This window comes from Amaranthus tricolor, chromosome 5 (assembly GCF_026212465.1).
Source record: "Amaranthus tricolor cultivar Red isolate AtriRed21 chromosome 5, ASM2621246v1, whole genome shotgun sequence".
Lineage (NCBI taxonomy): Eukaryota > Viridiplantae > Streptophyta > Magnoliopsida > Caryophyllales > Amaranthaceae > Amaranthus > Amaranthus tricolor.
In genome coordinates, this window is record NC_080051.1 from 24539878 (window position 1) to 24556275 (window position 16398).

At 31.6% G+C, this 16398-nt stretch overlaps 3 protein-coding genes across 3 annotated transcripts; 2 read left to right on the forward strand and 1 right to left on the reverse strand.

Annotated features, from left to right (window-relative positions):
- Nucleotides 1-1992: 1992 nt before the first annotated feature.
- LOC130813000 (protein NRT1/ PTR FAMILY 5.8-like) lies at nt 1993-6768 on the forward strand. The gene is made up of 4 exons (XM_057678672.1): nt 1993-2248; nt 3606-3823; nt 4768-5291; nt 5732-6768. The coding sequence occupies exons 1-4, from the start codon at nt 2197-2199 to the stop codon at nt 6531-6533; spliced, it is 1596 nt and encodes a 531-aa protein (XP_057534655.1). The 5' UTR covers nt 1993-2196; the 3' UTR covers nt 6534-6768.
- Nucleotides 6769-7259: 491 nt separating this feature from the next.
- LOC130813001 (uncharacterized) lies at nt 7260-8844 on the reverse strand. The gene has a single exon (XM_057678673.1). It carries the CDS (start codon nt 8566-8568, stop codon nt 7609-7611), a length of 960 nt encoding a protein of 319 aa, XP_057534656.1. The 5' UTR covers nt 8569-8844; the 3' UTR covers nt 7260-7608.
- A 1109-nt stretch (nt 8845-9953) lies between these two features.
- Nucleotides 9954-14583, forward strand: LOC130813002 (uncharacterized). The gene is made up of 6 exons (XM_057678674.1): nt 9954-10225; nt 11334-11369; nt 12200-12401; nt 13565-13643; nt 13979-14096; nt 14244-14583. Exons 1-6 carry the CDS (start codon nt 10032-10034, stop codon nt 14266-14268), a joined length of 654 nt encoding a protein of 217 aa, XP_057534657.1. The 5' UTR covers nt 9954-10031; the 3' UTR covers nt 14269-14583.
- The last annotated feature ends 1815 nt before the right edge of the window (nt 14584-16398 follow it).

Sequence of the window (16398 nt, forward strand, 5' to 3'; positions counted from 1 at the left end):
TTAATTTACCCAACATTAACATTAGATGATTTTATCACCAACCATCTGAAATAAACTAAAATAATCCAATAAACTATTTTATCAAACATCCCATAAACTCTCAAGAATATTAACTATCATTTGAAAATGTATGTTACCTATGTATTAATTAATTAATGCATACAATTTGACTTTTAAAAGTCAATATTTTACATCACTGATAATTAGCCTAGTCATCAATAAAAAAAAAACCACAATTTATATTGATTTATTGACATAAAGCATATACATACACTAGGTAGTAGGTATTAACAAAAGAATAGAAGTAATACTCTAGCCGAATCACGTATACACTAGGTAGATGATATTCAGAAATTTTTTATTTTGACCATAGTTTTCTCTTATAGGAGTACAACAATTGAGTAATTAAAAAATGAATTTACAAAATATATGCAAAATTAAAATAGTCTATTTGGTGAACCTAAATTATTTTTAAATTCAATGATGGATACAAAAACAAAATTTGTCTTTTAAACAAATTTGGGAAATATGACAAAAAAACTCATCAAATTTATGAACACATTAAAAGAATAATTAAAATTATAAATTACATGGAGGTAAATAATACTCCTTAAAAAACAAAAATCTTAAAATCCTAACCAACAATATGAAAGCAAATTAATAATAGCAAAATGGATAAAATTATGTGAATGGGTAAGTGAAAAAATTATTAAGACCAATGATGGTTGATGAAACTTGTAATAAGGCTTAATCACGGAAATACGGAATAAAGAATATTATTAATTTGTACAATATATACATATTATAATGAAATTCAGTTACGGCATGTTTGGTTAACAACACTAATTGGTGGTAATGTGATTAATTTGTAGTGTAAGTTTTTATGATATGTGTATCATGTCATTTCTATGATAATGAAAGTTTAACCATAAAAAAGTTTTTTTGTTTACAATTTTTCATCACCTTCTAATACCATATGTTCAAATGGTAGTGCATTGGAATAAATTTTATAAATAATATGAGATTATTGAAGAAAAATAAGTATAACCATTGAATCTGTCAAAAGATATTTCTACCAAAATAACACTATTTACTATTCCCACTGTTTAATATTATTACTAAACGATTGTAAGGTTTTCTTATACAAAAAGTTTTTTATGATAACAATTAACAAATTATCACATAGTAATATATCTTACATACAAAATATTTATAGAATATTTAATTTCTTATAATACACCCCCATGCAACATTGAATTGAGAGGAGGATAAACAATGAAAATAGACATGAAAGACGATTGAATAATGGTAGAAGAAGACATTTAGCGATGAATGATGATAGTACCATACTGGTATGAAGATAATACATGTACAACCAGAATATACCAAGATAACTCTCTTTGACAAAATGCATATATGCATCTCTACATGCAAGTAATTAGTACGTACGTTGGTGATGTACTAGATTAATTTTTTTCTCGAGTTGAGAGACTCTTTAACTGCACTCTCCTTTATAGGTATGAGTTGTCACATTCCTTTTCTTCCCAGACCTTGCTCATAGTTTTTTATGGGCGAAATACGTTGGATATGATGATGATACTTAGCATCATGTATGAAGAGGGTATACGTTGTATCCACACTTCTAAGAGAAAAGACTCTCGTGTAAGGGAGTGTGATAGAGTACATATATAATATATTATAAGGCTTCAACCATCAACTTAGACTTTTGGTTGAATCGATTTCTTGACCGATATAGCTCATTATGGGCTACACTTAGATTTCAAAAATATCTATTGATTATTGTTACTCCTAAAAACATTTTTTTTCTCAAAAGAATCACGTTCAACTAGAAGTGGAAAAAAAAAAGGAAATTTTGCAAAAATGAAGAACTTAGTGATAGTCTATGTACTCCCACTAAACATTGTGGAAAAAAAACTTTACAATAATTTTTGACCAATAATGGGTATAGTGCCTAAACACATATAAAATGGGAACTTTGCTATTAAAAAAGAGTCATCTTTGCTTTCATGAAATACAAGAAAGATTAAGGGAGATCATGGTGAATTCATGATAATGCTTTACCCAATAAGAGGCTTCTTGATAATTCTATGGGCTATTAATTGGAAGCTTTGGTAATTGCATAATTATATTTATATTAATTAACCTACCTCTTAAATATTCTTCTCTCAAATCTCCATGGCAGGACAACGTGCTAAAGGCCTCAACAAGCCTTGCTTCTTGCTTATAGGTATGTACTCTTCTCTACCATTATATAGTATATGCCAATTTATTCCTAGCAACTAGAAGTCTATACGTTTATTATTAAAATTATTATGATAAAATAATAATAATAATAATAATAATAATATGAACTTGACTCAACCTTTCCTAGAAGGTGGGGGTCTTCTTCATATTAATGCACCTTTAAGGGGGTGTGACTTCTCTTCGTTTAGTGTTTGTACTCGTCTTAGTTTGGTGCACTAGAATTTTTTTTTTTTTTTGCTTCAAATAAAATAATAATAATAATAATAATAATAATAATAATATATTATTATATTATTATTATTATTATTATTATTATTATTATCATTATTATTATCATCGTTATGTAAATGTCTTTGAGGGTTTCGTTAACAAGAATAATAAGTTAAAGAGTAAATTATGAAATAAAATATAAAATAATATTTTAGTAATATATTTTGATGTGTAATTTAATAATGAATTGCAAATTTAATTTTATTTCAGACAATAAAATTACTATTTATATAATTTGAAATTTAAAATATTTTTTAATTTACTATTTAAAATAAATTTATACCTTTTTAGAAAACGCCCTAAAGGTCTACATTATCGAGATAAATAATTTGATAGCAAAAGCTGATGAAAGTCCATAGGCGTTCATCAACAAGAATATTAATATGTTTGAAAAAGTAAATTAGAAAACAAAATAAATAATAAAAATAATATAATATATTTTGCGCAAAAGGTGGTGATAAATTCTAAATTTTATGCTATATTAAATTATATAACTAATGCTTATATGATTCAAAGTTTAAAATATATTTTAATTTATAATTTAATTGAATTAATTTATATTCTAATTAACAAACACTCCAAAGGCCTTTGTTAGCTAGATTTATTATTATTATTATTATTATTATTATTATTAAGAACTTACTGTTACTATTAATAGTAATACAACGTAAATAAAGAAGGCATATCTTTACAAAAAATTGAAAATTATGGATTTGCAAATATTAACATAATATATAAAATCTATTAAAAATAGAGAGAAATAGAAAAGCTTTCTGGTTGTTTGATTTAAGGTAAAAACTTAAGTATACATTACTTTATTCCATTGAATTTGCTACATTTTTTTTAACATTAGAGTATTTTATAATAAATATTGCAAATTTATAAGACACACGATTATTTATTTATTGTTGATTACCAACTTCTTAAAAGTCCTACTATCTAAGATTTTGAAGTGATCCTACTATTTAATTTTGGCACAAGAATGTAATAAATATTTTTTATAAAAAATAGAAATAATAATAATAAAAAAAAAAAGTATGCTTACGCCTTACATGTTTGGCAATTGGCAGTGATTGCTGGTATGGAAAGATTTGCATTCAAAGGAGTGGCATCAAATTTAGTAACTTATCTTACTGATATTATTAAGATGACCAACTCAACTGCTGCTAAAACTGTTAATACATGGTGTGGTTTTACTTCTATTATGCCACTCTTGGTTGCTCCTCTTGCTGATTCTCTGTGGGATCACTATTCCACTATTTTGGCATCTGCTTTCTTCTATATTCTAGTAAGTCTTCTTTTTCTCTTTCATTTACCCTTTTTTTAACTTATTAATTATATCCTTTTTATTCTTCATTCTACTTGAACTAATCCTAATTATTACAATAAATATTTCACTTGTAGGAATGTGAGATAAGAACTTGAGTTATTATGTCAAAAAAATTAAATCACTAAATTTGTAAATTAATAATTGAAATTTTAATATATGTTATATATTCTGTCATGTAAAAATTATATTATGTTAATAATAATTTCAGATTCTTAATTTAAAATGAGTATAATTTTTTTTGTCGGTCAATATTCTTTGATCTATACTTACTATTGATTGTCATAAGTACTTACTTTCTTCAAATCCTTTTTCACTCAATCATGATTCATGCCCATCAAATGTTCATATTTATATATATATATATATATATATATATATATATATATATATATATATATATATATATATATATATATAATTTTGTTTACCTTCGGAAAATCCACTTAAAATAGATTTAATAGCGCATAGTCATTTGGAGTACTGCTTACCTATACCCCTACAAAGAGAGTATAAAGAAATGCAAACAATCAAAATACTACGCAACCTAAAAGAATAAAATTTTCAAATATATATCACGTAACATATTGACAAATATAGTTTTTTCTAAATTGTCATTGTAATATTTTTTGCAAAAAATATGTCAAAATTAATGATGTCAGCATTTCTAAAACAAAATCAAAAACTAAAAGCAACTACAAAACAATGTTGGATTGTTATTTTTCATTAGTAGAACTGTATAAGTGTTCAAGTGTTTTGACTCAATTTTACCATAATTAGTATTGCTTTGACTCAAACGAAATCACGAAATGCTACTTAAAAAGCTACGCCAAATGATTTTCAATTTGAAGTATAATTTTCCACATAACTGATTTTACTCCTTGGAACCCTATTCTATTGTAAAGGGACTTGCAGCATTAACATCAACAACATTTGAATGGGCATGGCCAGTAAACAAGAAAGTTTCTACTGCCTTCATGTTTTGGTCACTCTGTTTAATATCATTTGGCCAAGGAGGATACAACCCTTCCTTACAAGCCTTTGGGGCAGATCAACTTGGAGAGGAAGAAGACTTGCCTTCTAACCAAACAGACCTTAAGAAATCCAGTAAAAGAACCCTTTTCTTCACTTGGTGGTACTTTGGTGTGTGCAGTGGTAGCCTCTTGGGAGTCTCTCTAATGTCCTACATTCAAGACACTTTTGGTTGGTCTCTTGGGTTTGCGGTTCCTACTATTGTTATGATCGCATCTATCATCTTATTTACTTGCGGTACTAGATGCTATGCCTTCAATTTCTCCGGTGATCACGACGCAGACGATCCTGTGCCGTTCAAGAGTATGGCTTATGGTCTGAAAGTTGCAATATCAAAGGTGTTCAACTGTGGCGGCATTGGGGAATCGAATCGTAAAGTTGATGTTCCTGAGTTAGAGTAAGGTTTCTTCTTTGTGCTCTACACAAATTGTTGTGTGAGACACTTGATCGCACCCGTGAGATGTTCTCTAAACATAGGTTAAATAGCCCAACTGATGCAATTATTAGCATAGGGCTCCTTGTTTTAAGGTCATCTCACCGAGAGAGAATCTTTCACAAGAGTAGCTAGTGTTTCAAGAGCACAATTGTCACAAAAATTGACCAAATAAAATAAAATAAACTACAATTGTCAAACTAGCTAAAGCCTCCTTGTCTCTTTTGATAAAAGTATGGTCTGCCATTGTCCAAACCTCCTCAGACCCTACTGATCATAGTTTCTATAAGCAGAATATACTTGCAAAGATGATGATAATGAATAACATAAACTGCAAGTCACTATTTAGCTATTAGCATTCTTCATTTCTCCTTTCAACTAATGACATTTTCTCTATCTTAAAGGTTGCAGGAAAATCAACACTCAAATCAGAAGCTAGTAAAAAGCAAAGAAGTTAGTGAGAGACCTAGTAAAGGCATATGCTTTTCTGACAATGTTAAGATAACACTGAGGCTCTTACCTATATGGACCATGTTGCTGCTGTTTGCTGTTATTTTCCAACAACCAGCTACATTCTTCACCAAGCAAGGCGTGACAATGAAACGAAATATAGGACCCAAGTTCAAGGTCCCACCTGCGACTCTCCAAGCTGCCATTACTGTCTCAATTATCATCCTAATGCCATTGTACGACAAGATTCTCATTCCATGCGCGCAATTCTTCACAAGGAATGAGCGGGGCATAACAGTCCTACAAAGAATGGGAGTTGGAATGGTCCTCTCCATCATCGCCATGGTGATTGCAGCTTTGGTAGAAGAAAAGAGGCTCAAGAATCCAAACATGACTATCTGTTGGTTGCTACCACAATACATATTACTCGGAATATCAGACATCTTTACGGTTGTGGGAATGCAAGAATTCTTCTACAGTGAAGTCCCCGTAAAAATGAGGACTATGGGAATCGCCTTGTATACTAGCGTGTTTGGCGTAGGCAGTTTTCTCAGTGCCCTAATGATAACGGTAATTGAGGCGATCACTACTAGAGGAGGAAAGCAAAGTTGGTTCTCTGATGATATGTCTAAAGCAAGGCTAGATAAGTACTATTGGCTACTAGCTATGTTAAGTACAGTGAGTTTACTAGTGTACATTGTATTGTGTAGATTTCACAAGAGTAGGAGTGACTTGGTTAATGAAAATGATGTATAAAGTTATAGTTTATTAATTTATGCTATAGTGCAAAATACGGTTTCGGTCACGGTCGCGAAACTTAAAGTTCAGTCGCGAATTCAAAAAGCTTATACAACGGTCGCGATACTGTAACATGGCCCTGTGTTTGCACTATATCTATGGGGTAAATTTGCAGCAAATATGATGAAACTAATAACAAAAGCAATGTCATTATGAGCAGATATGAAAGCATGAAATTACAAGACTCTAAGTACACTGCTCAGTGTCAAGATCCTCGGTGTCGATTTATCGTAGCAAGTACAACAATTTTATGCAGTAATACGAAAACAGAGCAGTCTTCCCATTTCCCAAACAGCTACGACGACATAGGAAAATACTGACCATAATTGTTCTTAACAAGAATAGCCGAATCTATGGCATTTTGAGAACCCGAAGATGCATGAAAATGAAACATTTGTTACCCGGTGTTAGTCGTAAACAAAGCGGTTGATGCACAAGACTTAAACAAGATGACAGACTGGTTCACGCTACAGAAAGGGAAATCAAACGAAGCGCAAGCTAATTAAAGATAGAGTTGTGTCTATACAGTCAATAGCAGAGAAAAATAATCCCTATAATCATTCTTAATCATGCAAGAACAATAACAATAAACATCATTGCAATTGCAGATCCATATTTCACCATATCAACACAATTCATAAATCAAAATCATATGGAGAATCGAAAATAACATACAATCATCAATTGATTGAATAAATATACACATTAAAACAAGAATTTGCCTCATGGATAAAGAAGGTATTAATCCATTAGCAAAATTTAGCATAATACATTGTACCAGTATACAAACAACACAATTGATCACTCAAAAGCACTAGAACCCCGAGTAAGAACAAATATTAATGCTTTCCTACACTCATAGTTAAATACAAATTTCTAAAAACATCCACATTCCTTAAATTAACTTGAATCCTCTTAGTTGAATCTCATTCACTCGCATTCGCAATTTGCCTTTTCTTTGTAAAATTCTTCATCATTCGAGTCCAATCAAGAAATGCATCAATTCTCTCAATCATACTACTACAAGGATCGGCTAGTTCACCGAATGTGAACCATAACCATTAACAGTCATCTCCACAACACCATTTTCCTTTCTCTCAATGGCACGAATATCGTCTTGCTTAATCTCATCATTTCCACAATCATCTGAGTCTGAATCCAAAACAAAGCTTGCTTCACTCTCCCCCCTTCTTTTCACCTCCCCACCAAGAGGCTGATATTTCGAGTAATCGACAAATCTCCTTCCAAAAACACCAAAAAGCCCACAAATCAAAGCAACAAGAAAAGCAAGATGACAATTAAACAACAACACAGCAATTGCACCACCCCGGTGAGTATCCATATGACCTTTACACTTAATTGTGAAATTCCCTCTACTTTTATACTTCAATTCACAATTATGAGCAATCAAATCCGTAAAAAATGAAAACCCCATTTGCAAAAACCAAGTTCCCTTCAATATTAACCCTAACCCGCGTCCTAATTTGGAATACCCACTATTTTCTGAGGGAGAAAACAATTCAACTATGGTTGAAATAACACAAATTAAAATGGGCACAAGCATTAAATCATAATAACGATTCTCAATACCATTGGGATCTTTTAAATGGAGGTGAAATAAAAGGAATTCTTCAAGGAAAGAAAACAAAAGAATCAAATTAAGTAAAGGGTAAGGAAAAGATTGTGTTTTTGAGAAAAAATTAAGGAGACCAAGACATGAAAAGAGAAGGAAAAGGGAGGAAATTGCAAGTACCTGAAGTTGTAAAGATGAACCGACTTTGTCGTTTGAGGATATTGCGTTAAAAAGGGAGTAAAGAGAGTCGACGATGAATAAAAGAGAGAGGGAAAAAGTGGAAATTAAGGTAATTACTGAGAAATGTTGAGGCTTTTTCATTGATGATGAAGATGAAGATGAAGATGAAGAGATTAGAGATTCCCATGCTCCGATCAGTATGAAACTGCCGCCGGCGAAGGACATTGAAAAAAGTCCCATTGTTTTGGATAATTTTTGTGTTGATTGCTGATTTGGTTTGGGAAGATTTGTAAGAATTGATGGAGGATAGATTGATGGAAGACAGATGACAAAATTGTTGAAGAAAGTCGGTCAACATTCAACAAGAGGTAGCGGTTTAGAGAGTACAGAAGTGTTGGAAAGTCCTGGCGTGGTGGCTGTTACTGTCGCTAGTCGCCGCTTACTATTCCAAATTTCCAACCCATTTTTTATTTTTCGTTATTTGTTTGATTATCCGATATTTTTTTATTTTACAACTATTTTGAGAAATCATGTATAATTCGATTGACCTATATAGCAAAATGTAAAGTAAGTTACTCCGTATACATTAAGAAAAATATTAGTATACATTAAGGATATAATAAGTATGCATTAAGGATGATATAAGTAGGCATTAAGGATGATATAAGTAGGCATTAATGATAAAATAAGTAGGCATCAAGGATGAAATAAGTAGGCATTAAGGATGTTATAAATAGACAGTTAAGGACACTCTAAGTAGACATTGAGAATATTGTAAGTAGCATCAAGGTTACGTTAAGTATACAATAAGGATGATTTAAGTAGGCATTAAAGACACTGTGAGTAGACATTAAATATACAATAAATAGGCATTAATCTTCATATCTCAGAAAAACGATCTTTCAGGAGATCGGCTATTTATTTAGCAATTCTTTAGATTTTAGATTTTAGATTTTAGCAATTCTTCCAACACTATCAACGCATCTTTTATGTAAAGGCACACAAATGGATTTTTGTAAATATTTATACACAAAACTAAAAAAATTGATTAATGTAGTAGTGTTGAGAAAAATGGGCAAAACTTACAAAATATGCTTTTTGTTTTTAGTGAAAACACACAATATGTGCATTTTGTCATAGTGCAAAATACATTTTATGCATTTCCTCCTAGAAGAAAATGCATGAAGTAGTATTCAAAACATTACAAATTAAAATATCAAATCTTTAAAGTAACTCAATTAATCAATATGAAGGATGAATTGAATTAGTGTTGTTTGAATATCAAAATAGTAATTCAAAGTAGGAATTAAAATTCTTTTACCCATTTGATAGTCAATTTGTTAATTATCTAATATGTATTATGTTTTTAAAAGTGGTATGCATGTTTAACATAACAATTTAAGTAGTTGTTAGTGATTCAATAAGATAATAATATTTACACTAGTTTAAAAAAATATTATTGTTCAGTATATTAACAGTCTAACATTTAATAATACAAGTTATTTTCAGAAGTTAAAATTTATAGCTTTCAAAAATATAAATAAATATCCATTTAAAATTTTCTCAATATTTATTTTATCAATAAAATATACGTTAGGCTTAATTTGAGTTTATTAAAGACTGTAGTCTGTAGTGTTTATTATGTTCAGCTTTCAGCCAGCACCTTTATCCTATTCTATCATCAGAAATCTCTTGATCAAAAAATGATAGAAAAATCGCTCATCTTCTTCAAATCAAGCTCAATCCCATCATATTTCGTGTTGGTCTTGTTGATGGTATTACATTTGCAGTGTAGTAGTGTTAAAGGGCGTTTGCTATCTCTCTCCAAACCAAACCCCAATGATGCTGCAGCTTATGCTCGTTGGTTGGTTTCCCAGAATTCTTGGGGAGTCCTCAAGTATTTCACTTTCTTCCTTACTCCATCTCTATTATTGGATTTCTTTTTTGAAGTTATGCTTTATATTCTTGGTTAATTGAGGACAAATTTGTATGTTTTCTGATTGTAAATTGACTGCTTTTGAACCTATTTTTTTTGGGTTTGTTTGATTCATTCCGTGGTTATATAAGTGAAATTGATTATTTCATATTGGGGTTTCTTCATTGACTTTCTATAAAATTGAATAATTTTAGTTGGTGGGTGATGCTGGAAATTTGTATCAGCCCATTTTGTTGCTTTTATTGTTCAATCAAGCTTTCTTGGTATTGTGTATGTTAGAGTATATAACATATCCTGGGGCCTCAACCATAAGCTTAAGCTTTTGGTTGAGTTGGTTCCTTGACATGGTATCAGAGCCAATGGTTCAATCAACAAATTAAAAATGGTAGGTTCGAAAAGAATGGCGTTCCTACCCTAATTGATTACTCCCACATGCGAACTTGACGGGGGTTCGCATGTGAGGGGGTGTTGGGATGAGTTATCCCACATCGATAAATTAAAAATGGTGTGCACACTTTATAAGCTATTAGAGACATTCTTCCCATAGCCATATGGTTTTGGGATGGTATATATCTCCTTAGCTTAGGAAGTGTGTGCACTTGTGTCTTCCCGTTAATATACTGGCATTCACAATAAGTCCGGCCTAATTTAACAGTGTATGTTTCCCATGTTCAATTGTGTCATCATTTGCTTCTTGTACTGTTGCTGTGCAAACCTTGCAGAAAAACAACTTTTTTTTTACCAAATTTTGTTTAGTATGAAAGAATTGAGTCAAATATTTTGATTTTGATTAGGGTTAATGAAGGGCATTTCAGGATATTTCCAATAGAATGAGTGAATTTGGGTAGTTAAACTGTAATTTTTAATTCATCACACTGAAGGTCTAGATTAATTTGGTATATCTAACCATTTTTGTTACCTTTAAATGTTCTTCAACTTCCAACTATATGTGAAACTTGATAGGAGTAACAGTTGTCAAACTTGTTATTGTATATATGTTCTTTATGTGAAGTGAAGTGTATGCTGCCAGTTGGGGATGAGCTGACATTTTTCTTTCACGTTTTTGCAGCACCATTGCTGCAGATTTAGGAGGCGCACCTTTCGGGTATACTTTCTTTTCATACTTATACTCATGCTCTTCTCTCTTTTCTTGTTGTTAGAAATGTTCATCATATAGTTGTAGGCTTCAAGTTAGTTGTAATTATCAGGTTCAACTTAATGAGCTTGCAATTTCCCGATAAGAGAAAACCATTGTTGTTTGTTTAGCACTCTGACAATTTTTCAAGGGTCAGTGTCCTTGTTTTACTCTTGGATGAGCTAATCTTATCTTAGATGACTTAGCAAGAGCCTTCTTGCCAAAGAGTTTATGATGGTATTTTGTGTCTTTGAGTTCTTCTCGTATGCATTGGCTCTCTACTCTTATTAATAAACGGTGATCTGTCTACGTGACTTTATGAATTGGCTCATGTATACGTTCTGCAGGTTTTGATGTCAAGTTGTCGGTGGTTAACATACAATCAATTTGCTTTTCTTTCCATTTTAATTTTGGGAAAGTAGCATGTTTAGGGTTTAGAAAATAGTATATGTTGCTATTTTTTACTTTATTTTTGATCGAGGGCAAGGCTAGGGAGATTTCCTATAGGCAAGGGGAAGGGGAAGGCGAAATTAAACCCTCGTGTAGGCGGTGAGAATTGAATCTTTCACAAGGGTGAAACCGTGAAAGGGAAACCACTTGGCCAATCCATGATTCTCATATGTTGCTATGTTGATATTGTACGTTGTTGATGCTTGACCGGCAACAAATCGATCAATTTAACACATTCTAATGTTTGGAGGCCTATCATTTTATTACTAAATTTCAAGCCACGCAAACTTTGTGATGCTTGATATGTGAATTGTTCTTCTAAAACAATTGTATGATGTGCCTGCATGTAGGAATGTGGTTTCGTTTAGTGATGGGCTACCAGGTAAAGGTGTTGGTATTCCATATTTCTACCTGACAACCCTTGATCCGACTGCGGCAAATGCCCTGATTGACCAAAGATCTTCGTTGACAATCAGTGAGTACCCAATTGGGACTTGTGGGAAAACGGATCCTGAGAATCCCACTTGTGCAAAAATTACACTAACTGGAAAGGTATATTTTATCTTCAGAAGTTCATGTTTAGATTAATACGTCTTGTAGATGTTTTGCTTGGTTTGGTGGATTTATTAGTGTGGAGTAGAAAATTAGGCTTAATATTAACAAAAATCCTGCAAAGTTGTTCATCAAGTTCTTTGGAAACTATTGACGTCGTTCTATATTCATTTTTTCCAAACATCCTAAAACTTCTCTTGTTTATTACTTATTACTTATTTACTCTAAACTCTTCAGCTTAGCAGCCAATTATGGCATTTTTCCGTTAGTCTTAAACACAGCTTGAGATGCAATCATGCAATTGTAAAATCTCCTCTATTAGTTCTCCAACTCAAATGAAGCGTTGAAGCGCAAAACACGAATTTTTGTCTTGTACTATGTTTCTAACCATTCATACCAATACGGTATGAAACGCGATTCAGAACACTAATTTAACATTTCTCCTTTGCATCAAGATGAAAAAAACTTCTCTTTTATTAATGTAGTATTATGATTGACTTTTGATTTAAGATTAGAATTATGATTATATTTGCTACTTAAGATCAACGTATTTGAACAATATCATGGCTCAATCTTAGCTTCTATTGGATCAAATTTTGTTATCTAAGTTGATATTTCTCATTTTTAATACTGAATGGTATGTTTCGTGTAACGCTGGGCCAAAGTGTTTCCCTATTCATGCTAATTGAAATGTTAAATTGCTGAGTTTCAATGCAGAAATCAAGAGGAATATTCTTATTCACTATTAATAATGATAGCCCCCAAGTAACAGATACAACTTCATTATTAGTGCACAGGGATTGAGAATTATTATGGCCTATGTCCTATGGGTTAGCCCAGCGGTTGAGTATTTCTTTTTTATTCTTGTGACGAAGGATTAATTCCCTCTTCTCCGCTGTCTGTAGAGATTTTCAAGCCTACTCCGAAATAAAAAAAAAGAATACACATGGATTCAAATAATCCACCAGAATACGGGTCTGACATCTGAGTATCCCTAGATACATAGCTATATAGTTCCCCCTGCACCCATTGTTGAGTTTTTGGTGTCTTTCAATGTTTCGCATCTTTTACACTTCTGAGATAGAATCTATTGAATTAGGATGCATATCCAAACTCAAAAGAGCTATTAATAAAAATCCGTTGTACTGCTTTTGGTGTTTCAGTTAATACTGGTCGACATGAACTCAAAAGCAGCAGAATTTGCAAGGTCTGTCTTGTTCGCAAAACATCCTGAGATGGAAGGTAGAGTCACTTCTTACATTAATAACCTTAAATGATACAAGAACGCTTTTGATAAATATGTCATGCTAAATTAGGCTGGACTTATTGTGAATGCTAGTATATTATCAGGGAAACACGTGACGCACGCACTCCATAAGCCAAGGAGATATCATCCCAAAACCATATGGCTTTAGAATGGTATCTTCTTAACTTATGAAGTGTGTGCACATCGTATTTTCCCCGATTATATACTGGCATTGACAATAAGTCCGGTTCAACTTTAACGGCTTTCTTTTCCATGAAATGAAACTGTAATCCTTTTTTGTCCAGTTAACACACATTTTATGTTCCAACAGGTTGGCCCAAGGACCACAATTTCCAGGTCTTCAAACTAGAAATACAAGACATATTCTTAATCAACTGGTTTGGAGGTCCAAAACTACTTACTGTTGATCAGTATTTACACTGGAAAATGTGAGTGAAATAGTTTGAACAACATTCGGCACTTGAATCTTCTTCTGAATTAACCGAAAAACATGTTCGTGTCCCCGATTAGCTAATTTCTTTATCATTCTAAACTGCTACCACTTATCTGCCATTTTTGTTGTTTTCTATATGCAGGAAGAAGTTGGCATTGTCTTTGTAAACACGTGGATTGTGATTATGTTTCGATTCAGCTTTTCATTTGGAGTCCTGTATACTCGATTTCTAGGTCAATGTTTATTGCATTCTTTCTAATACGTTCTACAAAATGTATCATCGTATTTCTTGTTATGAGGTGCGAATATACTGTATATTATGAATGAAACCAATAAAATTTTACGTTTTTGTACAAGAGTTGTCCGAATTGATACGTTTAACCAAAATCGTGTAGACTTGACTACACACGAAATAACCCGCTTATAAGAATCAAATTTGATTGTCGAGATATTTACATATACAAAAAAAAATTAAAAATTAACTCGACTCGAGATATCTTTCCCGAAATCCGTTTGATTATGATGTTGCAAATTCCTTCTGGTCAAACTCTTTGGGAGTCCTCAACAATTTCCTTCTATTCTTCGTTCTATCTCTCAATTGCTGATTTTATTCTGACAATTTTTGCCAACATTTCTTGTTAAATGGTTATCAATATATCATTGATACATGTTTCTCATCCTATTCGGCTACTTTTCTTTGTACTAATTTATGGTTATTTGTAATATTTTGATCATTTGGACTTCTATTCGTCTGGGTCGTTGTATAATCTGACATCTGATATTCTTAAGTGAATTAACTGCTGCCAATTTGGAGAAAGACTGAGCTACTGGATAAATTAAATTGAATCTAGTGTTGAACCAATTTGGAAAAATTTTAACATTGAAAATACAGGCCATCATTCGACCAACTTAATTTTGAATTCAAGTAATTATGGTCAATGTGTTTGTCTAGCGATGGTTATGGCTTGAGTTTTGGCGGATCCAATTAAACTCGGACTCAGACGCATTAATTTTTTATGGATACATACTCAGATCAGATTCTTTCAAGTCTGAAATTTTTTTACCCAAATGCAGACTAGTCGAGTCTGACGGATCTAGGATCCTAAATAAGTCTTGATTCAATTATTCAAACATATTTTTTTTAGGTTTCAATAGTATTAAAATGAGTTATATGTTGTATATAAGTCTTAATCGAGTCAAAATAAATATAGAAATAGTAGGAACGAATTTAAAACTAATTTTGGTTTGTGTAATTGGTCGGATCTAGGACATGTTAAGGCATTAAATGGGTCTAGAGAGAGGAATGAGTCGTGTTTGGTGAAAAATTGAAATGAATAAGATAAATTATCAAAAAAATACACGAAATGAGATAAGTTTCAACTTATTTCTAAAAATAAGCGTGTAATTCCTAAACCTGTGGTTTGGGGTTGTTCACAGTTACTAACTGCGAACAGGTGGAAAAACCAAAGCAATTGTTCACAGTTAGTAACTGCAAACAAGTGTTGATTTTTGTTTGACCTCGAACAACATTGACCACAAATACACAGCAGCAGCTCCCTTCGTTGCCATTTTCTCCAATTTCAAAACCCTATCTTAAAGAACTCGACATTCTCCTTACAAAAACCATTATTAGACTAGCTTTAATCCATCAATTCTTACATTTCTCTTTTAATTTGGCACTTCGAATTTAGTCTCAAATACTCTAGCTTACACAAAGGTAAACTTTTATGCATTTTTTTAAGTATATATATCGTTTTTAGGGTTTTGATGAAGTTTGGTTATTTTCTCAAATGTAGGTTACTAGTTGTAAAATCAATACTCTTCTTAATCATCCATAAATGTTCAAGGTAATGTTTAATAGTTTTCATAGCTTTATGTTGTTTTTTGAAGCATTGTTGTTGATGAGCATATTAAATTAGTTGAATTGGATGTACAATGTATATTATTAGAAATTTTGATGTTGTCATTGGAACTATCATTTATGAACTTATTAATTGATTTGTTATGTGAATTTTATGTACATTATATATTATTAGAAATTTTGATGTTGTTATTGATTGATTTATTAGTTGAATTTTATGTGCATTATATATGTGTGAACTTAGTTACATTATGGACTTTATTAATTTATAGACCAAAAAAATTATAATCAAATGAATATAATGTACTTGTATGGGCATGAAGTTGATGATGATGTTGATTTTGTTTGTATTCATGTAGAAATGACATCATTTCGCGTCATTATAGTATGTTTTTTGAATGGTTCTATTCGAGAAAGTAGTGGCAAAGTTCATTAT